The sequence below is a fragment of the Mastigoproctus giganteus genome, chromosome 12 (genome assembly GCF_048544385.1).
Source record: "Mastigoproctus giganteus isolate SK-2022 chromosome 12, ASM4854438v1, whole genome shotgun sequence".
Taxonomy (NCBI): Eukaryota; Metazoa; Arthropoda; class Arachnida; order Uropygi; family Thelyphonidae; genus Mastigoproctus; species Mastigoproctus giganteus.
Window position 1 is genome coordinate 125857249 of NC_143586.1, and position 27068 is coordinate 125884316.

The following is a 27068-nucleotide window of genomic DNA, read 5'->3' on the forward strand; positions in this document are numbered from 1 at the left end:
ACAGCTTCCATCGTATGGTCTGCCATCTGTTCTTTCAAATGGGTAGCAAGGTTCTCTTTGACCATTCATGATGGTAGATGACTCTATCTTCTAACTTTTAAACTAATTCTTGAGTTCCCCCTAATGTTCCTTCATTTGTTTTTTCCTTCTATATTTAATGACCTTCTTCCAGTTCAATACAAATTCTACTTTTCACAAACACCTAAAGAAATGTTGATCTCTAAATAATTTTATGGTGGGAGGGAGAAGAAAACTTAGTTAACTTCAGTCCTATCATATTTCTCACAAAAAATAAAAAAATTCCACACTCACTGTCAACAACAGATACCTAGACATAATCTTTACTGGGCTAAGCCCAACTTGTAAGCTTTTAAAGTATTAGCATTAGTTTAGGCATATGATGCAAGAAAGTAAGCTTATACAGCATTAGCCAAAAAAAAAAAAATCCCATTTCATCCATCTTGTCACTCCAAATGTTTGTCTAGTTCAGCCTTAAGTTTATTTAAGCTATCTACTTCCACACATCTATTCTACAAATGTCTTTCCACAATTTGAATCTATGTCCCCTTAAGTTATTAAATCTGAGCAAGCAGAAGTATTCCATCAGCATTGAGCCTGCTCACACATCTCGATCAGATCACCTGCGAGGTGATCTGATTGAGACTCTAGTCTCTAGATGCTGTAACTTGCAGAATTTAAGCCTTTCTTCGTAAGTGCACCCCTTTGTTCCTCTCAGCAATCTTGTTGCCCTTTTCTGTATTCATTCTAGCAAATCTACATCCTTCCTAAAATAAAGCCTCCACACCTGTACACAGTACTCAAGGTGTGGCCTGACCATTGCCTTATACAAAGGGATAATCACCTCTGTAGCCAGGTGGGCAGGAGCAGCAGTGTGTAGCACACACTTCTTGATTAGACCAGGGTTCGAGCCCGTGACCACGGAATACGGAGGATGCGGAAAAGTCAGGGAATGACTACTGCATATCCCCAGAGCAATATGGTCTTAATTGCTAATGCTCCTAAAAAAAAAAAACAAATAACAATAACAACTGTCATTAACAACTTTGCAAACTTGGACATTAAGCCTGATATAACTTCATCGATATCATTGATAAATACATAAAACAACAATGGGCCCAGTAATGAACCCTGCGGTACTCCTCTAATAACTTTAGTCCACGTAGACCAGTGTTCATTTATTACCACTCTCTGCCATCTCCCATTCAACCATCCCTTTATCTATTGCAGAAACTTTCCCTTAATAGCCTCTCCAATTTGTACAGTAGTTTTCCATGGGTAACAGTAGCAAATTATTTTCTGAAATCCAAGTATAAAGATAATAAAATTATTTTTTGCATCCAGTTCCTTTGTGACTGTATCATAGTATCCAATCAAATTGGTCAGACAAGACTTCCCCTTAACAAACCCATGCTGTGTCGAACTATTACTTCAGTCTTGTCTAGGGGATCCTGTATCACCTCTTTAACCAGTGACTCCATTGTTTTCCCCAAAACAGAAGTTAAACTAACAGGACTATAATTATTTCTGTCACCCTTTGCACATCTCCAACCATGGGGACCTCCCTTCACTCTAAAGATGCTCTCATAATTATGGCTAAGGGTTTGCTTATTTCCCTTGCTGCCTGCTTCAATATAACTGGATAGATTCCATCTGTCCCAGGTGCCTTTTTTATGTTTAACTTCAACAATTTCTCCTCCACTTAGCTCCCTGTTAGAGTCTGATAAACTTCTGGCTTTCCCCCTCCTTGAATAACTCTCCATGTGCGAATGTAGATGCAAAATACTCATTCAGTTTATCAGCGACTTGAGCAGGGTCATCAACAGTCAACCCATCTATTAAGTGGACCAATCTGATTCATCCCCTTCCTTCTAGAGTTTACATAAATAAAGAACTCTTTGCATCCTTTGCCAAAGATTTCTCGTAATCTGCCTTTGCCTGCCTAACCTCCTTTGTGACTTGATTACAGACTAGCTTGTGTCGCCCAATAATTTATGTGCATCCCATGCATTTTTCTTCTCTGCCATGAGCCTCATTAATATATCTGACATCCATTTAGGCCTGAACCTTGAACAGTATTTCTTAGTTGGTATGAAAAGCCTAGTAGCCTCCAAGATTAAGTCCCTGAAGGCTTCCCATTTAGAATTCACCATTGGTAACATCATCAGTTGATCCCACTGTATAGAATTTAAAAACTGTCTGAGACCATTATAGTCACCTTTACAAAAACAAAATCCCTTCCCTTTACCCTTGATGGTAGTTACATCTTTAAGTAAATCTCACATCAGTAGACTGTGATCACACTTGCCTAGTGGTTCCATCACATAAGCATATCAGAAGTACTGCTTTGTCTGCATCAAAAAAATTAACTTTCAACTGCCATTTACAACTTAGTTCGTTTGCTGTCTCTTTTTAACTCAACTTTACTCTTCTTCAAAAGAGTCAATAGTTCTGTACATCCAAATTCACTTATCATGGTATGGTGTTCCTATATCTACTCAAAATCTCTCTCTAACTCCTAGATGATATCAAAATGGGTTAAGTAAATTAACAATTCCTCACTCACTCCATTCCTTTTCACACAGATGTTTATTGTTGTTCATGGAGTGTTTTTAAGCACATTGATCTGACTACCGCATTGTATATATTGTGTCTGAAAATTGCACGTGTTCTGTTGTCAATTTGTGTTTTTCTGGATGAAAAACCCAAAGTTTCCAGGGGGTAAAATAATATAACCTTGCCTGCGACTGACTAACTCAGCCACACTGAGTAAAAAGTCATAAAAATTCCTTGTGTTACTGATGGCATTCGAACATCAATCTTTTCCACTTGGAAAGTTATATATCAGGGGTGGCCAACAAGTCGATCATGTCACGACGAATTTTAAATATATATAAAAAATAGATTAGTCAAAATCTAAATATTATTATTATTATGTACCCCACTGCATATGCTTCTTACAAATCCGTTAAATCATGTGACTACTCTTGTCGCCGCACAGCCACTAGGCTGGTCTAGTGAAAATTCACGCAGTTACATTGTGGAGAGCAGTGTATGTGTCAAATTCTTATTTAGCTTATTTAATATTAATAACTGGACAGTACTTATACGTTAATTTAATACCCTTTGATTTAAAATAAATACTACAAAAAAAAGTAAAACATATCATTTTCATCAAGAGTGGCAACTAGAATACTTTTTTTGTAATGATAAAAGAAAAATGTTGTTTGATTTGTAATGCTTAAAAGTTCTCTTCAAGATCTGCAATTATCTCGAAATACTGTGATGCATGCATCGGAAAAATGAGTAAAAATGTGAGCGAACAATTGCATGCTCATTTGGCTAATTGTGTGTCTTTTTCTTTACAACTAGATGAATCTACAGACATCAGTGATACAGCTCAATTGCTCATTTTTATTCATATGATTTTCGATGATTCTGCCACTAGAGAAGAACTGCTGGATATGGTTTCATTAAAAATAACAACAGATGGAGCTAAAGCAATGAAGGGGCATCTTAACAGGTTCATCGCATTGTCTCAAATGGATTACGAATTCCCAGATTTTTGGAGTTACCACTGTATCATCCACCAACAAGTGTTAGCCAGAAAAAGATTAAATACTAAAAATGTTATGGTCATAGCTTTCGAAATCGTGAATTCCATCAGAGGACAATCTTTTCAAAGGAGACATTTCAAAATGCAACTCGATGAAAATGAACCAGATCTGATATTATACACAGATGTCAGGTGGCTGAGTCAGAATAAGTTTCTACAGAGATTTCGAAATTTGCTAAATGAAACTTAAAAAAAATTGCTGATCAAAGGGAAGATGATTATCAGCAGCTACAAGATACGGAGTGGTTGTGTGATCTGGCTTTTTTGTCAGATTTTACCAGAAAATTAAAGTGATATGAATTTGGAAAAAAAATAAAAATGTGGGTGACACATGATTAGTAGTATTTCTGCATATAAATATCAATTTTTGGCAATGGCTAAGGGTCTCAAAGAAAAAAAATTCTAACATTTTGCAAGTATGCAAGATCATTTGCAAAAATATTATTTATTATTATTATTATTATTAGCCATATAGTGCAAGGAAGCCTGAGGTTTATGCTAAAAACCAGCCAAAACAAATTTCTGAGTTACCCTGAGAGAGAGAGAGAGAGAGAGAGAGAGAGAGAGAGAGTAGAAGGAAATCACCAAGAAAGAGAAGAATGATCATATCCAGCTCAGGACCCTGGGCAATGCCAAGCAAATACTTACCAGATGTCGAATCCTGTTTTTGAATTTAATGGTGAGAAAGTTGTGGATGATTTTAAAGCAATTGAAGACATTGTTCAATACATTTTTATCCATTTAATGTCGACTTAGATTGTTATTTGGTTTTTAGGAGCATTAGCAACTAAGGCCATATTGCTCCGAGAATATGCGGTGGTCATTCCCTGACCTTTCCACATCCTCCGTATTTGCTGGTCACGGGCTCGAACCCCGGTCTCCGGTCTAATCAAGAAGCGTGTGCTACGCACTGCCGCTCCTGCCCACCTGGCTACGGAGGCGCCAATGTTGACTTAGATGTGGAAAAAATTGCTGAGATTTTTCACATGGAGAAAACATTGCGAAACAATGTCTTCCTAAAAGCCAGATCATCAGAAAAAGACTTTTGGAAATATGTTTGCTGAGAGAAGTACCCAAATGTAAAAAAAAATGCAGTGAACTTTTAAATTCCTGTTTTGGTTCCACATATCTGTGTGAATCGGCTTTTTTGTATTTGAAACAAACAAAGACGAAGAATCGCTCTAATCTTACGGACTTGCATACAGAAGATTCTTTATTTTTGACCTTATCACAGTATATCCCCAATTTTGAAAGCTTGGCAGATGACATGAAGACACAAACTTCACATAAATTTAAATATATGTTAATTTAAAATAAGAATTCTGAATTGTATTTAATTTTAAAATTTATAAACAACAATTTTCAATATGTGTTGATTAACTCTTTTAACCATGTGCAGTGAAATTCTTGAGATGGTAGATCGCGGCACATTTTGAATAAAAAAAGTAAATAGCATCACAAATTAAGTTGGCCACCCCTGGTATATATGAACTGTGCTACTGAGGGCACAGATGTTTAGTTTCTGCTACATGCTCACTTTTTCTATAACTATTTCCATATGCACTATTCTTACAATATGAATTATTGTAATTCCACCATTTTCTGCCAAATCAGTCTGAACACATGCCTCAAGTAATCAATATTGATTTTATAGTTAAACTTCTAACTAATGAACTACTTTTCTGCCACTTCATTTATTCCTTCTACTTCTATTCTTTGAAATAATTTCTTTTCATACATATTTTCTAAAAATTATAACAATAAGGAACTTCTGTCTTCTGAACTTCAACATATATGATACACATGTATGGCCTCATTTTAGGAAGAATGTGGATCTGTTGGAACAGATGTGCGGAGAAGAGCAATGAGATTAGTGAGAACAAAAGAGTGCTTTTACCAGGAAAGGCTTCAGTTCTACAAACTACAGCATCTGGAGACTAAGCACTTGCAAGGAGATTTGATTGATGTGTTTAAGGCATTGAATTGACTGGGTAGGCTTAATGATGATGGAATCCATCTCCTCTTTCTGAAACTGCACATATGAACAGGTACAAGTTCAAACTGAAGAAGGGTTTTACAGGATAAATGTGCAAAGTTTGCCTTCAGCCAGCAGGTAGTTGATTGCTTCAACAAATTTCCATCTGGTGTTATAGAAGTTTTTTTTTTTTTTTTGGTAGTTGTTGGCGCATAGGCTTCTGTGGCCATAATGCACCTCCTAAGGTTTTTGCAGTACTTTGATCCAAGCCCGAGGCGGGAATCGAACCCGCAACCTTTGGGTTACTAGGCAGGCACTTTACCCACCTGGCTAGCCCGATCGGCTGTTATAGAAGTGGGAAGTTTGAATGAATTCTAGAAAGAATGGAGAGGTGATATGGGAAGCTTTTTTTGGCTGGTGTTGTATAAATCTGCTTTCTTGCATCGTTCATCACTACTAATACTACTACTAATGCTCACATGTACAGTCTTATCCCATTAGAATTTAAATGTTTCTCCTTTTTTAAAAAAGTTTTTGAAGGAAAAAAAAAAATTACTAAAAATGGTTTGATTAACAGAGAATCTACCTCCTGTGCTTGTAGATTCTCTGTTAATTGAACGATTAACATAAAATAACAATAAACCATATTAATTTTAATTTGCTAGTGTTGTCTTTAACTCTAGAATAACTATCCTTTACTTAATCCTCTATTAAATTCATAAACCTAATCTTAGCAGCTCAGCACATTTATAAAATAATCTTTATCAAAACAGAATATTTTACTGGAGGGGAAGAAAATGTTAAAGCATACTACAACAGTGACCATTCCAGTTAAAGAACACCTTACCACAGTGAGGTAATGAAGCATCCTACCATCAACACGAGCTTCAAAAAATGAATCTTTATGTTGTGGCATACCGATATCATCCAGCCACCGAATAACCCAATGAAAATCCAAGCGATTTATATTCTCTGGGAGTTCTGAACCTTCTGGAGTGAATGACTGCAAAGCTAGCTGAAGTTTTTTACGATGAAGGTTGTTCTTAATACCCATTTCCTGTAAATGAATATACATCAAATATAGTTATTAAGAATAACAACCTCAGAATATCAGTTATAATTAAAAATATTTTCCAATATTCAAAAAATCCACACTGTCCATTTTTACACCAAAACTTATTAATCTGCATTAGCAATAACCTTTCCAAAAATAAGCATGAACATGTTTGTGGGAATTGCCTATGCTTATAAGACTGATAAGCATAGCCAATATCGACAAATATAATAAATATATAACAAGGGAAGATATTAATGGAAATAATGACCCAATTTAATACATCTTTATAAATGCCTAATAACACAACAAAGTCTGGTTAGACAAAAACTACTCATTCTAAGAAAATAAAATAAAAATCATCTGAATATATTTATCCATTGGAAACTAGATAAAAAATCTTTACACAGAAACCTAATGATTGTAATCACAAATTGTAACAATTTTCCATGTAAAAATTCTAAAATATAAGAAAAAAATCCACAGCTATCTTAGTAAACAGGCATGAAACAAAATAAAATTATTTAAAAACAAATTAAACAATATATACAGACAATATTATACAATATAATTATCAATATAACAGTTCAAAACAAATTAAGTAACATATATACACACAATACAAAATATTTTGATCCAGTACATTTCAGGCACTTCACTTGTCAAAAAAATCTACCTTAGGGGTTAACATTTCTACATTATGCTCAAGAAGTGTTTTCCCAAAAATTCACCCTGTGATAGTTATACGATAAGCAGCTGTTAGGTGGAATTTGGGAAGCAGTTCTTTTTAATCAAAGAGAAGTATGCTGATAATGAAGCAAACTGCACTATACATTTTTTTAATATAACTTATGAACTAATTAAATAAAAACCACATATTCCAAACAATTTTGAACACTTCGGTTCTTTCTTCTGTAAATATATATTTGGTTAAAAAAAAAAAAAAACGTATAGATACCTACATCTTTCCAGACACAAAGAAGTTAAAAACTTCTTTTAGCTTATTAGTTTTTCCTTCAGTGGGGTGCAAGAAGGGGAGAGGTTCACATCAGAATTTGACTTAATAGATTCCCAGAGACCAACAAAACACAGGGTGAAAATCTAATGCTAAATTGACCTTTCCTTCTCAAGAAAGAAAAGTCAGCCTCAACTGCATGGCACCCCTCAATCTCTCCCTTACAGAAACTATAAATGATCATAAAACCTTCCTAGGGACCAATAAAACATATGATGAATATTCAATGCCAATCTAATTTTTCCTTATGGAGTAATATCTAAATAAATATATAAGCAAAGTTATAAAATTAAGCAAGAGAAAAGCTGACAGAGAGAAATGTGAAGAGTATAGTACCAAACTAGTAGAGAAGTATTTAGAGTGGATGAAAGGGAGAAAAGGCGAAAAAACCTAAGTGATACTTTGAATTATAAGAAAATAAAAGTTGAATTAAAATCATAGTATCCAATCAAATTGGTCAGACTATATTTTCCCTTAACAAACCCATCCTGTGTCTTAAGTGTAATTGCAGGCTTGTCTCAGTGATCCTGAATAACTTATTTTACCAGTGACTCCATTATTTTTGATGGTACAGAAATTAAACTAACAGGTTTGTAATTACTCATGTCACCTTTTGATCCACCTTTGTGAATTTGGGATACATTCACATGTCTCCAGTCCATAGGAACCTTCCCTGAATCCAAGAGTGCTCTCATATTTTTGCAACACAGAGTACCATGACACATCTGACAGCCAGTTCATTAAGGAAAATAAGCAAATTTTGAAAAAAATTATTAAAAAAAATAATATTATTATATATAATAATAATTTCCCAAATTTTAGCATTAGCATTAGTAGAGGCATTTGATGCAAGAAAGCAAGCTTATGCAGCATCAGCCAAAAAAAAAAAAAAAAACCCACTTCCACTTCACCCCTCTGTTCGTTCAAAATACCTGTCCAGCTGAGCCTTAAACTTATTTAGGCTATCAACCTCCACCACAAGGGATCTTAAACTTATTTAGGCTATCAACCTCCACCACAAGGGATGGAAGTCTGTTCCACCAACCAACCACCCGCTGGCTAAAGGCAAATTTCCGCACGTCTATCCTACATCTGTCTTTCCTCAATTTGAATTTATGCCCTCTCAGGTGATTTTTCTGAGCTAGAGGAAGAATCCCATAAGCATTGAGCATGCTTAAACCATTCAAGGCTTTATACACCTCTATCAGATCATCTCGCTGGTGCCTAGTCTCCAGACACTGTAATTTGCAAAACTTAAGCCTTTCTTCGTAAGAGCACCCCTTTGTTCCATTCACTAATCTTGTTGCCCTTCTCTGTACTCGTTCCAGCAGCTCTACATCCTTCTTGAAATGAGGCCTCCAGACCTGTATACAGTACTCTAGGTGTGGCCTGACCATTGCCTTATACAAGGGAATAATCACTTCCTTATCCCTGCTGGAAAAATTCCTGTATATCATTGACAATACTCCATGAGCTACTCTTGCAGCCCATCTGCACTGCTCAGAGAACTTCATATCTGCCTGCACAACCACCCCCAAGTCCCTTTCATTCTCTACCACTGTCAGTGTAGTACCACAGAGTTGATACGTTGCTCTGGGGTTGCTGTTTCCCATGTGTAGTACTTTACATTTGTCAATGTTAAACTTCATTTGCCACCTCTCAGCCCATCTGCTCAACCTTTCCAGATCCTGTTGCAGCAGCATAGTGTCCGTAGTGTCCTTGACAACCCTGCCAACCTTTGTATCGTCTGCAAATTTGGACATTAAGCCGGATATACCATCATCAATATCATTTATAAATACAGAAAACAATAATGGACCCAACACTGAGCCCTGAGGGACTCCACTAATAACATCAGTCCACGATGAGCAGTGTCCATTGATGTCCAAATTCAATGGAAAGGTTTGGTGAAACTTAAGCAATTGCTCTTGACATTTCAAAGGCTTTTGATCATGTTTGGCATAAAGGTCATCTAAATAAGCTTCCATTTATGGTTTTCTGACTGTTTTATGTAATTAGGTATCCAGTTTTCTCTCTGACTGCTCGCTGCGGGTGATGGTAGATGGCTTTGTGTCTTCTAATTCTCCACTAATGCTGGAGTTCCCCAAGGTTCATTTCTTTCTCCCACTCTTTCCCTCTTGTATATTAATGACCTTTTTCCATTGCCCAGAAATACTCTCCATAGTTTTGCTGATGATATCACGTTGCATTCCACCTCCCAGTTTGAGAAACCTTGCTGGGCACAAACAACTTCAACTTCTCGAATATCCAATACCAATTCCTCAAATGCTAATCTCCGGGTAATTCTCCAGTGGGGTAAAGATAACTTAGTTGTTTTCAATCCTTGTAAAACTCAGTCCTGTCTTATATCTTGCAAGAAGGAATCTTCTGCTCATGTGCTTATCTTTGATAACACTGATTTCAAGGCACGATCATAAATCTCTATTGGGGGTTAACCCTGACTTCTAATCTCTCTTGGCATAAGCACTTTACAAATATTGTTTTCTCTTTCGCTCTTGGCGTTATTTTTCTTTCAAACAGCTGCTCAAATTGCAAATCTGTTCAAATCACAAATCGCAAATCCACCCTAACATGGAATATTGTTCCCACATTGGGGCAGTAGCCCCAAAACCTTTCTCAGGCTTCTAGATTCCATTTAAAAGAGGAGAGTTAGGTTAATTAATGACTCATCTCTAAGAGAATCTCTCCACTCTATGTCTCAAATATGTTTTGTTTCTGCTGCATGCCCTTTTTATAAATGCTTCCATGTGCACTGTTCTTCTGAATTGGTTTCATAATTCCTGCTCTCTCTCTCTCTTTCAAAGCAGTTCAAACACATGCCACAACCAGTCAACGTCCTTTTACTGTTCAACTTCAAACTCACAAAACCAACTTTTCTTCTTCCTCGTATTTCCAGAAAATTACAATCTACAGAAGTTCAAGTCTAATGTCATCAAATATCTTCTTTCATCTTCTCAACCTCCAACCCATGCATGGTAAGAAGTACTATAAGTTCTAATAACTCTTGGGGCTTTCATAAAAAAAAAAAAATATATATATATATATACAGGGTGTCTCAAAAATATTGGTACAAATGTTTAGGGGAGGTAGGTAACATCTAAAGGAATGTGAATCGCATAGGAACCCATAACCGGAAACATCACGGGAAAGTAGTAGCAGAGGCACAAGAAGCAGAAATGACACAAGACAGTAATTAGTGGCAAACATTTATTTGACATAATATTAACAATGGAGTACGAGATAGATGCATTTCATGATGTTACAACAGATGCTCAAAGGTTCCGCCATGAGATGTGATGCATGCGTGACACCAATGCAGCATGGATTAGTGGACATGGTCGAACACACCTGGAGTTTCTTTGACAGTAGCAGCAGCGCAGACAAGTCTCGCCACGAGATCCATTTCTGTCTCCACAGGCGATTCATACACAATAGATTTGAGGGCCCACCACAGAAAGAAATCAAGGCTCAATAAATCAGGTGAGCGTGGGGGCCAGGCAACGGGTCCACCACGGCCAATCCATCGACCCCCAAACGACTGTTCAAATGGTCACGAACACACCTTCCATAATGGGCAGGCGCCCCGTCATGTTGAAACCAAATGTTGCATCTCACATTTGCTGGAACATCGTCAAGTAACCCTGGTAGAACTCGTTCAAGAAATATCCGATGTTTAGCGGAGTTCATGCGGGATGGTAACAGGTATGGGCCGACTAAGCAGTCACCGACCATACCTGCCCACACATTTATGGCGAAGCGATGTTGTGCCTCATGTGGGCGCACACCGTGTGGGCCCTCTGCTAATCCATACACTAGTTGCATGTCTGCCAGCTCATGGTTCGTATATCGATGTATGCTCTTCGTGCGGCGACTACTGCTTGAATGCAGAAATTTTTCCTCTCGCGAACTGATGAACAGCGCCGTGTACCGACTAACGGTGATGTTTCCGGTTATGGGTTCCTATGCGATTCACATTCCTTTAGATGTTACCTACCTCCCCTAAACATTTGTACCAATATTTTTGAGACACCAGGTATATATATTACCTCAATCTCATTAAAAGGCGAATTTGTGAAATTTTAATATTACTGATTTAATAAAAATAAAAACTCTATATTCAGAGAATTACTTTTCTATGTATACCACTCAAAAATTCCTACAGTTAAATTTGAGAAATTTACAATATAGTGGAAATTTCACTAAAAAAAAATGGTAAATTTAAAACAAAAGCACTTGCAGTACACATTACATAAAATTATGTTCATTTGCAAATTTTTGATACCAGTAGATTGCACATTTCATTCTTGAATGGTATATGCTAACCTTTTCAAGTTCCTGGGGTGTAGCTTTTAATAACTGCTCTCCATCCTTCACCCATTTTTTGCATTCACCCACATACATTGCAAGTCCAATTTGATGAAGCCACTCTATTATCATTTCTATATCCCAACGAGGAAATGGGAGCCTAAAAACACCATGAAATAATTTAATTTTCAATAAAAATTTTAAATGTAATAATTATTCTAACAATAATTGTTAATTCTGATGATAATTCTATTAATTAATCTTTCAGAGACCATGTAACTCCTATACAGCACATTCTTAAGGAGAGCTTATCCTTCAATAGCCAATAAACACCTGTGGACAAACAAGGAACCTAATGAATAATTACCCAATTCACTTGGTAATAAATGAAGGAAATTCCAATTATGAAATTATCACTGAAAAACAGGCTCAATAAATTTCAAAAATTACAATGGAAATTTAAGCTTGAAGGTTCATTTCTTGCACTCACATATATACTTTATTACTAGCATTTGCAAAGGGAGACATCTGGCATAACATAAAAGAAATACCATATTTAAGACCAAAAAATTAGAATTCACCCAATAAAGCTGGTAAATCTGTATAAACATTCATTTTCATATTAATATTCTTCACTTTTTTTCATTTTGATGTTTGTTCATATTATTATAAAGTACAAGTTATTATTAGTATTAGTTTTATTTAGTGACAAATGAGGCATGATATCAACAACCTTATACAACATCAGCCAAAATAAATTCCCATTTCACCTATCCATCCCTCCACAAGTTTGTCTAGTTTTTCCTAGAATTCATTCAAACTAGCCTGTTCCAGCAATCAATTACCTGTTGGCTGAAGGCAACCTTCCACATATCTGTTCTGCAACCAGCCTTCCTCAATTTGAATTTATGCCTCATGTACATATTCCAAGCAAGAGCAACAATTCCATCAGCACTAACTTTGCTAAAACCATTCAAAGTCTTAAACAACTCAATCAGATCACCTCACAGGTGACTACTCTCCAGATGCTGCAATTTGAAAAACTGAAGCCTTTATTGGTAAGAGCATTTCTTTGTTCCCCCTCACCAATCTTGTTGCCCTTCTCTGTACCTATTCCAGCAGCTCTACATCTTTCCTAAAATGAGGCCTGCAAGATCTGAGGCCTCATTTCCTAAATGAGGGAAATTTTATTTCCCCATTTGGGAATGAGGAAAAAGCCCCATGTAGTATAGCCCGTCTTCACTGCTCAGAAAACTTCATATAAGAATGCACAATTATCCTCAGGTCCTTTTCATTTTCTGCTACACTGAGTGTAGTACTGTTGTTATTTGTTATTTGGTTTTTAGGAGCATTAGCAACTAAGGCCATATTGCTCCGGGATATGCGGTGGTCATTCCCTGACCTTTCTGCATCCCATCACCACCGTATTTGGTGGTGATGGGCTCGAACCCTGGTCTAATCAAGAAGCGTGTGCTACGCACTGCTGCTTCTTCCCACCTGGCTAAGGAGGCGCCTTCAGTGTAGTACCACACAGTTGATATATAACTTTGGGATTACGGTTATCCATATATAGTACACTGCATTTGTAAATGCTAAATTCAATTGAATTGCATTTTTCTGGATGTTGTTGCATTAGCATACTTTCATTACTGTCATTAACCCACCCTTCCAATCTTTGTCACCTAAAAACTTAGACACTAAGCCTCATCAATTTCATTAATAAATACAGAAAACAAAAATGAGCATAACCACAAATCCTGTGTGGCTCCACTAATAAAGTTAATCCACAAAGAGAAGTGTTCACTGATAACTAGTCTCTCTCTTCTACCACTCAACCATCCATTTATCGATAGCAGTAACTATCCCATAATGCCACACTGTTCCAATATGTATAGCAGTCTTTTATGTGCAATGGTATCAAATACTTACCAGAATCCAAGTATATGACATCTAAATTATTTTTTGCATCCAGTTCCTTTGTCACTGCATCATAGTATCCAATCAAATTGGTCACACAAGATCTCCCCTTAACACACCCATGCTGTCACTGCATTCAAGTGTAAATGGTCCTTCATTACTTCTTTAACCAGTGACTCCAAAATTTTCCCTGGAACAGAAGTTAAGCTAACAGGTCTGTAATTACTCATGTCACCCTTTGATAACCCCTTTGTGAACTGGAGGTACACTTCCACATCTCCAGTCAACAGGGACCTCCACTTAATCCAAAGATGCTCTTATAACTAAGGCCTGGGCTTTGCTTGCCACCTTAGCTGCCTTCATTCATATAAGTGGATAGATCCTATCCATCCCAGGTTCCTTCTGTATGAAACAACTCAGCGTTCTTGTGGGCCTATATGAGAGCTTGAAGAACAGGGTGGATGCCCTCGAAGAAACTAAATTGAGGGGCCCATCAAGCTCTCAGCTGCCCACATCAACGTCAGAGCTTGCACTTGGGCATCACGTGACACAGAGGCAACCCCCAAGGCAGAATGCGCTGGTCCCGAAGGAATTAGTAGTTGTTGGTGACTCTATTGTCAGGGAAACGGGGAACATGCTTTGTAAAAAGGATAGGTGGAACAGGACCAGGGTATGTCTGCCAGGGGCAAAGGTTGATGACGTTGTAGAGCGAATATCATCTTTTAAGGGCACAAAAGGTGATATAGCATTAGCATTAGTAGAGGCACTTGATGCAAGAAAGCAAGCTTAGGCAGCATCAGAGAAAAAAAAAAAAAAAAAACCCACTTCCACTTCACCCCTCTGTTCGTTCAAAATACCTGTCCAGCTGAGCCTTAAACTTATTTAGGCTATCAACCTCCACCACAAGGGATGGAAGTCTGTTCCACCAACCAACCACCCGCTGGCTAAAGGCAAATTTCCGCACGTCTATCCTACATCTGTCTTTCCTCAATTTGAATTTATGCCCTCTCAGGTGATTTTTCTGAGCTAGAGGAAGAATCCCATCAGCATTGAGCATGCTTAAACCATTCAAGGCTCTATACACCTCTATCAGATCTCCTCGCTGGTGCCTAGTCTCCAGACACTGTAATTTGCAAAACTTAAGCCTTTCTTCGTAAGAGCACCCCTCTTACGTACACGTTGGCACTAATGATATTAAGAGTAGGAGACCGGCAGAATTACTTAATAAGTACAGGTCACTGTTGAACAAAAGCCGAGAATTAGGGTTGAATTTGAAAGTGTCTGCAATTCTGCCCAGACACGATAAGAGGGAGTATATGATGAGAGCCTTGTCGATCAATTTGGCCCTGGAAAGATTGTGCAAGGCTCAAGGGGCAGAATTTTTTTCAGCCTGGACTGTACTTGTTAACAGGAGAGATTGCTTCTACAGGGATGGGATACACTTAAATAGAAAGGGTGCAAGAATATTTGCTGATGCTATCGAGGCAGTGTTAGGTGGGTTGGAAAACTGCTAGCTTGGGGGAGACAAAGACCAATAGATTGACAGTAGCCACTGGCAGAGGTGAAAGAGATTCTTGCACTGCTTCTATTAGAATGAGCAGAAGCCTGAAAAACAAGATACATGATACTTCAGAGACTGCTGGGAACCATTGCGGTACAAGTAAACACATGGGTTGTGTTAGGGTAGCTAAGAATAGAAACAGGTGCAGGTATACTTGCGTGTACACCAATGCTAGGAGTTTAGTAAATAAATTTGATGAATTTGAGGTATTGCTCAAAACATCAAAGGCAGATATTGTTGGGATATCAGAGACGTGGTGTCACACAGATATAAGGGATGCAGAACTGGAATTTGGGGAGTACAATGTCTACAGAAAGAATAGACAGGATAGGAAGGGGGAAGGGGTTATACTATTAGTTAAGAAACACATAAAAACCAAGGAAGTGAAGCCAGTCGATATCGCTGGACAGTGCAGTGTTGAGTCAGTTTGGTGTGACATTGGGAGATCAAAATTGAGAGCAGGAGTGTGCTATAGGCCTAATGACTCTGATGAGTATAATAAGAAACTGTACAGGGAAATAGAGTGGGCCAATAAATCAGAGAGTCTTATAATGGGAGATTTTAATTTCCCAGATATTGACTGGAATTTGGGGGCTGGTCACTCACACACTAGCAGGGCTTTTGTGGATTTATTGAATGATTGTTTTCTACTTCAGCATGTTCGGGAGGCAATTAGAGGGAGTAATACTCTTGATTTGATTATCAGCAGTGATTCTTCATGCATTAAGAATCTGCAGATAAATGAACCACTAGGTGGCAGTGATCACAATGTGCTGAAGTGGGATTTACTCAAAGAGGTAACTACCATTAGGGGTAAAGGGAAGGGTTATTGCTTCCGTAAAGGTGACTACGATGGACTGAGACAGTATTTAAATTCTATACAGTGGGACCAACTGATGACGTTACCAACAGCAAATTCAAAATGGGAAGCATTCAAAGAACTAATCTTGGAAGCTACTAGGCTTTACATACCAACTAAGAAATATTGTTCAAGGTTTAGGCCAAAATGGATGGCAGAGAAGAAAAATGCATGGGATACTTACAAATTAACACACGACACAGAAGCCTATGATAGATACAAGTTGATATGCAACCAAGTTACAAAGGAGGTTAGGCAGGCGAAGGCAGATTACGAGAAATCGTTGGCAAGGGATGCAAAGAAAAACAGCAAAGAGTTCTTTACTTATGTAAACTCTAGAAGGAAGGAGATGAATCAGATTGGTCCACTTGATATTGATGGGTCAACTGTTGATGATCCTGCTCAGGTAGCTAACAAACTAAATGAATATTTTGCATCGACATTCACACATGAGGAGTTATTCAGCGAGGGGAATGCCAGAGGTGTACTAAACTCTAGCAGTAAGCTACATAATCTTGAAATAACTGGGAGTAAAGTGGAGGAGAAATTGTTGAAGATAAACACAAGAAAGGCACCCGGGGTGGATGGGATCTATCCAGTTATATTAAAGGAGGCAGCAAAGGAAGTAAGCCATAATTATGAGAGCTTCCTTGGACTCAGGGGAGGTACCCATAGACTGGAAATGTGCAAATGTGACCCCAATTAACAAAGGAGGATCAAAGGCTGACACAAGTAATTATAGACCTGTGAGCTTAACTTCTGTTCCAGGAAAATTAATGGAGGCACTGGTTAAAGAAGCACTGCAGGATCATTTAGACAAGACTTCAGTTATAGCTCGGACACAGCATGGTTTTGTTAAGGGGAAGTCTTGCCTGACCAATTTGATTGGATACTATGATGCAGTCACAAAAGAACTGGATGCAGGGAATAGCTTTGATATTATATACTTGGATCTTAGAAAGGCTTTTGATACTGTTGCACATGGAAGACTGCTACACAAATTGGAGCAGTGTGACATTGCAGGCAAATTGCTGCTATGGATAAAGGGATGGTTGAGGGGGAGAAGACAGAGAGTGGTAATCAATGGACACTGTTCATCATGGACTAATGTTATTAGTGGAGTCCCTCAGGGCTCAGTGTTGGGTCCATTATTGTTTTCTGTATTTATAAATGATATTGATGATGGTATATCAAGCTTGATGTCCAAGTTTGCAGACGATACAAAGGTTGGCAGGGTTGTCAAGGATACTACTGACACTATGCTGCTGCAACAGGATCTGGAAAGGTTGAGCAGATGGGCTGAGAGGTGGCAAATGAAGTTTAACATTGACAAATGTAAAGTACTACATATGAGAAACAGCAACCCCAGAGCAACGTATCAACTCTGTGGTACTACACTGACAGTGGTAGAGAATGAAAGGGACTTGGGGGTGGTTGTGCAGTCAGATATGAAGTTCTCTGAGCAGTGCAGATGGGCTGCAAGAGTAGCTCATGGAGTATTGTCAATGATATACAGGAATTTTTCCAGCAGGGATAAGGAAGTGATTATTCCCTTGTATAAGGCAATGGTCAGGCCACACCTAGAGTACTGTATACAGGTCTGGAGGCCTCATTTCAAGAAGGATGTAGAGCTGCTGGAACGAGTACAGAGAAGGGCAACAAGATTAGTGAATGGAACAAAGGGGTGCTCTTACGAAGAAAGGCTTAAGTTTTGCAAATTACAGTGTCTGGAGACTAGGCACCAGCGAGGTGATCTGATAGAGGTGTATAAAGCCTTGAATGGTTTGAGCATGCTCAATGCTGATGGTATTCTTCCTCCAGCTCAGAATAATCACCTGAGAGGGCATAAATTCAAATTGAGGAAAGACAGATGTAGGATAGACGTGCGGAAATTTGCCTTTAGCCAGTGGGTGGTTGGTTGGTGGAACAGACTTCCATCCCTTGTCGTGGAGGTTGATAGCCTAAATAAGTTTAAGGCTCAGCTGGACAGGTATTTTGAACGAACAGAGGGGTGAAGTGGAAGTGGGTTTTTTTTTGGCTGATGCTGCATAAGCTTGCTTTCTTGCATCAAATGCATCTACTAATGCTAATGTTTAAATTCAACAATTTCTCTTCACTTTCCTCTCAGTTATCACAGAATTGTTTAGCTCCCTGTTAGAGTTTTACAAACTTCTGGCATCCCTTCCCCTTCCTAAAGAATTCCTCATGTGTGAACGTAGATGCAAAATACCTATTCAGCCTGTCAGCAACATGAGTAGTATCATCAGCCGACCGGGCTAGCCGAGTGGGTAAAGTACCTGCCCGGCAACCCAAAGGTCGCGGGTTCGATTCCCGCCTCGGGCTTGGATCAAAGTGCTGCAAAAACCTTGGGAGGTGCAATATGGCCACAGAAGCTGATGCGCCAACAACTACCAAATCAAAAAAAAAAAAAAAAAAAAAAAAGTAGTATCATCCACACTTAAACCGTCAACATCAAGTGGACCAATATGATTCAGCCCCTTCCTTCTACTGTTAATATAAGTAAAGAATTCATTGTTTCTTTTCTTTGCATTCTGAGCCAAAGATGTCTCATAATCTGCCTTGGCTTGCCTAACCTCTTTTGTGATGTGACTGCAGACTAGTTTATATCTACCACAAATCGTCTGTACCACCTGATTATTTATATATGTCCTATGCAGTTTTATTCTCTTTCACATGTTTGAATAGTTCATCTGACATCTACTTTAAGTCAAAGCCTTCAGCAGTATTTCTTAACTGGTATGAAAAGCCTAGTAGCTTCTATGATTGTTTCCTACTTAGAATTTGTTGTTGGTAACATCATTAGTTGAGACCACTGTAGTTCCTTTTACAAAAGCAAACCCTTCCCTTTACTCTTAATGGTAGTTATATCTTTAAGTAAATCCCAAAAAAACCTGTGATCACTGCCACCTAGTGGTTATTTTATCTGCAGATTCTTAATGCATGAAAAATCACTGCTGTTAATCAGATCAAGGGTATTGCTCTCTCTTGTTGCCTCTCTAACATGCTGCTGTAGAAAACAGTCATCCAATAATCCACATATGTTTTGCTCATGTGTGAATTAACAACCCACAAGGTCTAGTCAATACCTGGACAGTTAAAATCTCCCATTATAAGACCTGATTTACTGGCCGACTCTATTTCTCTGTACAGTTGTTCATTGTACTCATCAGAGACATAACACACTCCTACTCTCATTTTTGTTTTTCCAGTTCTTATGTTACACCAAATTGCACTAGCCACCCATATCAACTTTATGCACTGCTTTAGATTTTATGTGCTTAATATATCCCTCCCCACCTACCATCCTGTCTGTCTTTTCTGTATACATTGTACTCCCCATATTCAAATTCTGCATCCCTTATATCTGAGTGACACCATGTCTCTAATATTTTCATATTTGTTGACTTAGCCAGCACTTCAAGTTCATCAAATTTATTTGTTATTGTTTTTTTTTTTTTTTTAGGAGCATTAGCAACTAAGGCCATATTGCTCCGGGATATGCGGTGGTCATTCCCTGACCTTTCCACGTCCTCTGTATTTGGTGGTCACGGGCTCAAACCCAAGTCTAATCAAGAAGCATGTGCTACGCACTGCTGCTCCTGCCCACCTGGCTACGGAGGTGCCATCAAATTTATTTACCATGCTCCTAAGAGTGGTGTGCATGAAAGTATACATACACCCATTCTTGCTGTTAGTTATCCAACACGGCCCATGTATTTCCTTCTTTCATGATTACCCACAGCAGGTCTTGAAATCCCCCAGTATCTTATTTTCTGGGCAGCTGCACATTCCTACAGAAGCAGTGTAAAGACTACCTTTTCACTTCTGCCTGCAACTATTTTTAATCTCTTAGCTATGTATTTCCCAAAACCAGCAGTTTTTTGACCCACCTAACACTGCCTCAATAGCATCAGCAAATATTCTTGCACCCTTTGTATTTAAGTGTATCCCATCCCTGTAGAAACAGTCTCTCCTGTTAACAAGCACAGACCAAACTAGAAAAATATTACCCCATGAGTCTTGTACAATCTCTTCAGGACTGAACTTTAACAAGTCTCTTATCATGTACTCCCTCCTTCCTTGTCTGGGCAGAATTGCAGACACTTTCAAATTTAGTCCTAACTCATGACTTTTTTTTCAACATTGTTCTGTACTTGGTGTCAGTGTCAGGGTGGGCAACTGAGAGCTTGATGGGCCCCAAATTAATTCCTTTGAGGATATCCACTCTGACTCTGTTCTTCAAGCTCTCATAAATGCCCACCAGGACACTGAGTTGACAATTAATATCTGAACACTCTCTACGTTGAACATGCACAAAGACATCCCTCTTGGCTGTACCATGTCCTATGCTTGTCCAGATAGATCCTCAAATATCAAACAAGAAGTACATTTTGTGAGGCCGTGATTCAGAGGACAACGTTTTTCCAATGTTTTTTTTTTTTTTTGCAAAATAATTAGCAAGCCAAAGGCTTGCTAATTATTTTGCAAAAGAGAATGGAAATGTTGAAAAATTACATTCGACATAATAGCACATTTTTCCCTGCACAAAATCTCAAAAATACCGTGTTATGCAAGGTTGCCACAATTCTCTAACCGTGTTGTGCAAGGATTGCCACACTTTATAAATCGTGTTAGAGCGAAACTGTGCTGAAGAAGTACCATGTTATTCGGGGGTTGCCTGTATTGAGAGCTTGCAGACTGCACTAATGGTTCTCAGCCATCATAACAGGTGTATATATGTGTGCACATGTGCACACATACACACACACAAGTGTGACATTACTTTCCCACACAAGAAAATAAAGGGTGATTACTAGAATTGGACGTCATAAATTCATGTTAAAGTTTTGTGATATTACTTACATCAGACAGAAATGGATTCAAAATTATATGATTGCACTGGAATAATTGGTCCTTGAGGTTGTCAAAGACATTCTCTCAGATATGCCAGACAAGCTGCTCTTGCTACCTGGGAGTCTAAAACACTGATGGAAGTGATTTTCAAGTCAAGTGGACTCAATTTTGGGGAAGTCCGGATAGTCTGTGATGGCCAAATCCTCTGCTTGCACCTTCACGATGGTGGAACTGTTAGTAATCCTGGGTAGGTGTAATCTCCATACACAAGCACATTGTGGGTGACCACTCAGGTGTGAACCAACGTAAGCAGGGGTCGAGGTGTGGCACCCACATCACATAAAGGAATGCCACCCCGCTCTGTTACCAGGCAATACTAGGTGGTAGATGACTCTCTCATCAACCAGTGCAATTGGAGGCTAGAAGTGGTGGAACCCATGTTTAGTCTCCAGAGCTAAGTTCCGATCAGCCCTTCCCCATCTCTTCCATCATGCAGTATGACTAATGACTTTTGAGGTTATGATGAACATGATAGCGAGATCCAATCTTCCTTACATTTCGAGGGTACAGCACTAACGCGGTGTTCACAGGCCAGCCGCTAGTTAGTACACCAGACCAAACCTATTCGTAACTCTTTAGGAGGCTTCCGGTCAGCTAGTGTATAATCTTGCTATCTCTACTCTGCTAGATGGTGACTGGAGGAAGTCCGAATAGTGTGTATGCAGGGGGCATTGTCAAGGCCACATTATTTCAAGGATTCGGATATATTCTTACCATGTGTACGGCATATCCAAAAATTTCATTACGATCTTTAGCATTAGCATTAGTAGAGGCATATGATGCAAGAAAGCAAGCTTATTCAGCATCAGCCAAAAAAAAACAAAAAAAAAAAAAAACCAACCACTACTCCCATTTCACATTACTTCATACAGCATGTCCCCCTGCACTTTTTCTTACTATTGATTACACCATGAATTGTCAAACTAATTGAGTAAGCTTATCTGTGAAAAGATTCAAACCTCCCAAACACTTACTAGTTCATTTCACAAATATATGTGGTCTGAATTCTAATCTCAACGATGTTCATTTCCACTTGCAGTCTGCCAAACCCCATGTACTTTTTCTGACATAATCTCAGTTATCGGTTGATTAAACTACTGCTCATCTCAGTTGCCCAAATTATTCACTGTATGATTCCTTTCGTCTCAAAGGTGTTACTTGTGCATATGTCTTCTTCTTCTTTATCTTAGCCTTCTTCCCACGTTTATATGGGGTCAGCATTTCCGTCCTTAATTCTTTTCCTCCATTCCTCCCTATCCTGGGCTTCCTCTCTCCTCCATCCTCTCTCTTTTAAATCCTCTGCCACCTTGTCCTTCCATCTCAGCTTAGGTCTCCCCTTCTTCCTCTTCCCTATCACCTCCAACTTTTCACACCTCTTTCCCACATACTCCTCACTTCTTCGTTCCACATGTCCAAGCCACCTCAACCTAGATTCCTGCATTTTTTTACTCAGAGGCTCCACCTTAACCATACCTCTGATGTAGTCGTTTCTTATCTTGTCCTTCCTCGTCACACCACACATCCATCTTAGCATCCTCATCTCCGCCACTTCCATCTTTTTCTCCCTGGCCCTTGTAATCACCCATGTCTCAGCACTGTACATCAATGCAGGTCTAACCACAGTTTTATACACTCTTCCCTTCATTTTACAATTTACTTTCTTATCACACAGCACCCCACTCATCTTTCTCCAGTTCAACCATCCACATCGCACTCAGTCCTCCATCCCTCTCAACGTTCAATCCCAGCTACTTAAATTTCGAAACTGATGGTAGCTTTTCCCTCCTGCAGTTTTATACAGCTCTCATCTTCTCCATTTAATACCATATATTCTGTCTTTGTTCTACTTATCTTCATGCCTCTCTCTTCCAACACTTTCCTCCATTCCTCCAATTTCTTCTCTACCTTTCCTTGAGATGGTTCGCACAGTACGATATCATCCGCGAACAGCATACTCCATGGTGCTCTACTCTTCACTTCTCTCACCAACACATCCATTACCAGATCAACCAGATATGGGCTGAGAGCTGATCCCTGGTGCAGTCCAACTTCTACAGAGAACCCCTCAGTCATACCTACACTACTCTTAACCTGAGTCACCGCTCCCTTGCACATTTCCTTCACAAGCCTTATGTACTTTTCTGATGCACCCTTCTCCCTCATGCATCTCCATACCTCTTGTCTGGGCACTCTATCATATGCTTTTTCCAGGTCTATGAACACCATGTGCAACTCTACTTGCATCTCCCTGTATCTTTCCATCACCTGGCTTAAAGCAAAGACCGCATCTGTTGTTCCTCTTCCCAGCATGAAACCAAACTGTTCCTCTTCTATTTCCGTCTCCTGCCTTATCCTTCCTTCCTTCCACAATTCTTTCCCAGATCTTCATCAAGTGAGACATTAACTTTATTCCCCTGTGGTTCCCACATTCCTGCACATCCCCCTTTCCTTTATAGATTGGCACAAGTATACTTTCCCTCCACTCATTGGGTATCCTCTCCTGCTGCCACAGTTTTTCCATAAAGTCCCATAGGATATCGATCCCTTCTTCTCCCAGACTTTTCCATACCTCTACTGATATCTGATCAGCACCTACTGCTTTCCCCCTCTTCATTTTTCTGAGTGTTCTTTCCACTTCTTTCCTGCTTATGTCTTCCACTATTCTTTCATTCGTCTCTCCATCCTCACATAGTGCTCTTGGGTTTCCTCATTTAGTAACTTCTTAAAATAGTCTCTCCACCTTTCCTTAACCTTCTGCTTGTCCTGTGTAACCACTCCCCTCTCATCTTTAATCTGTTTTACTGATGAGAAGTCCTTTGATGCCTTGTCCCTTGCTTTGGCTATTCTCATCAATTGTCTATCTCCATCTTTCCTTTCCAGTTCCCCATAGGCCTCGTCCACTGCCCTTGCCTTTGCTATTGCCACAGAAGCAATAGCAAAACTATGCCAAAACAAAAGAAAATGATAGAATGACGGTACTTGTGCATATGTCCATTCTGATATTTCCTATCAGAGACTTGGTAATTTGGAATCTCCTCTCTTCGATCTTCTCTGGCTTAAAATCTCTCTACCTTATTGTGTCAAATTCATCTTTGTCTCTACCATTCTACCAACTCCACTAATCACTTGGAGCTCTTTGACTTCCTCTCTTTGCAACTTGACTTTCTCCAGTCCAACTTTCCTTGGTGATTTTAATGTTCAGATCCAGCTGGCTTCTGTTTTCTAGTCACACCGACCCAGCTGGTTGAAATGCTGAGGCTTTTGCAATTACACAGATTGTTCATTTACCTACAAGAATACCAGACAATCCTAAAGACCAACACACTTGATCTTTTTCTCACGAACAACCCTTTTAAGTTCACAGTCGAAGTGAGTAGTCCTTTAGACACTTCAGATCACAACTTGGTGATTGTCTCTTCTCCAATGGAGCCTTTATCGCATGGCTATTTGCAACCCTGGGTTGTTTGGCATTACAAGAATGCAAAATTTCTTTTTTTCTTTTCCTTGGTTGGATTAATGTTTGAAAACTTCTAATATCAACGTTTGCTCAGATCATGTCAGTGAAATTATTCTTGTAGGACTCGAATCCTTTATTCCACCTTCCACTTTTAAATCTTGTCCTTTATTTAAACCTTGGTTTTCCAATAAATGTGCTAAGGCTGTTCAAGAGAAGAACGTTGCATATCTTAATTGGCTCGTTTCCAATTCTTCAGTTTCATTTTCTGCCTACACCAAAGCTTGCAACAATTGCAAGGCAGTTATTAATCAGTCTAAACTAGAGTTTGAACAGGCTAAGAGTAGAAAACTTGCTTCTTGTCCTAATGGTAGCCAAGCATTCTGGTCTCTTGCCAAAGTAACTGGCCACAACTTTTCCCATCTCTGCTCCCACCTCTGTCAAAACCAGATGATTCTGTTGTCACTTCACCCAAGGATAAAGCTGACCTGACACCATCCCATATTTCTTCCAACTCATGTATTAATGATCTTGTTAAAACACATGCAACCATTCCCAACACGCTCCATTCAATGCCTCCTGTGGTCTTCCGTCAAAACGTTGTCAGAAGGATTTTGGTGAATCTTGATGCTAAGAAAGCTCCAGATCCTGATGGTATTTCACCACTTGTTCTCAAAATCTGTGCTCCTGAACTTACTCTTGTTCTTTGCCACTTGTTTTCACTTTCTTATTCCAAAGCAGTTCGGCGCCTCCGTAGCCAGGTGGGAAGGAGCAGCAGTGCATAGCACATGCTTCTTGATTAGACCGGGGTTCGAGCCCGTCACAATCAAATACGGAGGATGCGGAAAGGTCAGAGAATGACCACCGCATATCCCGGAGCAATATGGCCTTAGTTGCTAATGCTCCTAAAAAAAACCAAAATAACAAATAATAACCAAAGCAGTTTTTCCTTCTGCTTGGAAATTAGTGATCATATCCAGCCAGTTCCTAAAAAGGGTGACAAATCCCTGCCATCCAATTATCATCCCATTGCAATTACTTCTACTCTTTCTAAAGTAATGGAGAAATCAATTAACTGCCAACTCTTAAACTACCTAGAAATCTTCCGTCTGATCAATCGCCAGTATGGATTCCGTCAGTGTCGATCCACTGGTGATATTCTGGTTTATGTTACCCATTTGGATAAATTCAATGGAAAAGTTTGGTGAACCACAAGCAGTTGCTCTTGATATCTCAAAGGCTTTCGATTTTAAATTGTGTTTGGCATAAAGGTCTTCTAAACAAGCTTCCATCTTAAGGTTTGCCAACTGGTTTTTGTAATTGGTAATCCAGTTTTCTCTCTGATTGCTCACTGAGGATGATGGTAGATGGCTCTCTGTCTTCTAACTTCTTCACTAATGCTGGTGTCCCCCAAGGTTCAGTTCTTTCCCCACTCTTTTCCTCTTGTATATTAATGGCCTTCTTCCATTGACTGGAAATCCTATCCATAGTTTTGTCGATGGTAGCACATTGCATTCCACTTTCCATTTTGAGAAACCTTGCCCTGCTCAATCAGCTTCAACTTCTCGAATATCTGCTACCAATTCCTTAAATGCAGATCTCCAGGTACTTCTCTAGTGGGGCAAAGACAATTTAGTTGATTTCAATCCTTCTAAAACTCAGTCTTGTCTTATATCTCGCAAAAATTATTCTTCGGATCCTATGCTTATCTTTAGTGGCACTCCGATTTCTAGGCAAAATGATATATCTCTTTTGGGGATTACCCTGACTTCTAATCTCTCTTGGCACAAGCATATTAGAAATACTGCTTTCTCTGGATCTAAAAAACTTGGTTTTCTCTTTTGCTCTTGGCATTACTTTTCTTCCAAACAACTGTTCACTCTGTACAAATCGCAAATGCGCCCTACCATGGAATATTGTTCCAACATCTGGGGCAGTGCCCCCAAAACCTCTCTCAGTTCTAGATTCCATTCAGAAGAGGGCAGTTGGGTCAATTAATGACTCATCTCTAACAGAGTCTCTCCACTCGCTGTCTCATAGACATACTGTTTGTACTGCATGCCTTTTCTACAGATATTTCCATGGGCACTGTTCTTCTGAATTGGCTTCTATAATTCCCGCTCTCTCTTTCAAAACAGTCCGAACACATCCATTGTTGAACTTCAAACTCACAGGGCAAACTTTTCATCTTCTTTGTTTATTCATTCAACTGCCGTTTTCTGGAACAACCTTCCTTCATATTTATTTCCTGAAAGTTACAATCTACAGAAGTTCAAGTCTAATGTCAATAAATATCTTCTTTCATCTTCTCAACCTCCAACCCAAGCATGGTACTAAG

General features: G+C 39.0%; 1 protein-coding gene across 3 annotated transcripts in view; it reads right to left on the reverse strand.

Annotated features, from left to right (window-relative positions):
* Positions 1-27068, reverse strand: part of LOC150077402 (liprin-beta-1-like) — a 400264-nt gene that overhangs the window by 32649 nt on the left and 340547 nt on the right. For all 3 annotated transcript variants that reach the window (XM_090386092.1, XM_090386090.1, XM_090386091.1), the window contains exons 13-14: positions 12023-12164; positions 6457-6666 (exon numbers count right to left, since the gene is read on the reverse strand). In XM_090386092.1, the coding sequence (XP_090242218.1) occupies positions 6457-6666; positions 12023-12164 (352 nt within the window). The remainder of the gene's footprint in view (positions 1-6456; positions 6667-12022; positions 12165-27068) is intronic.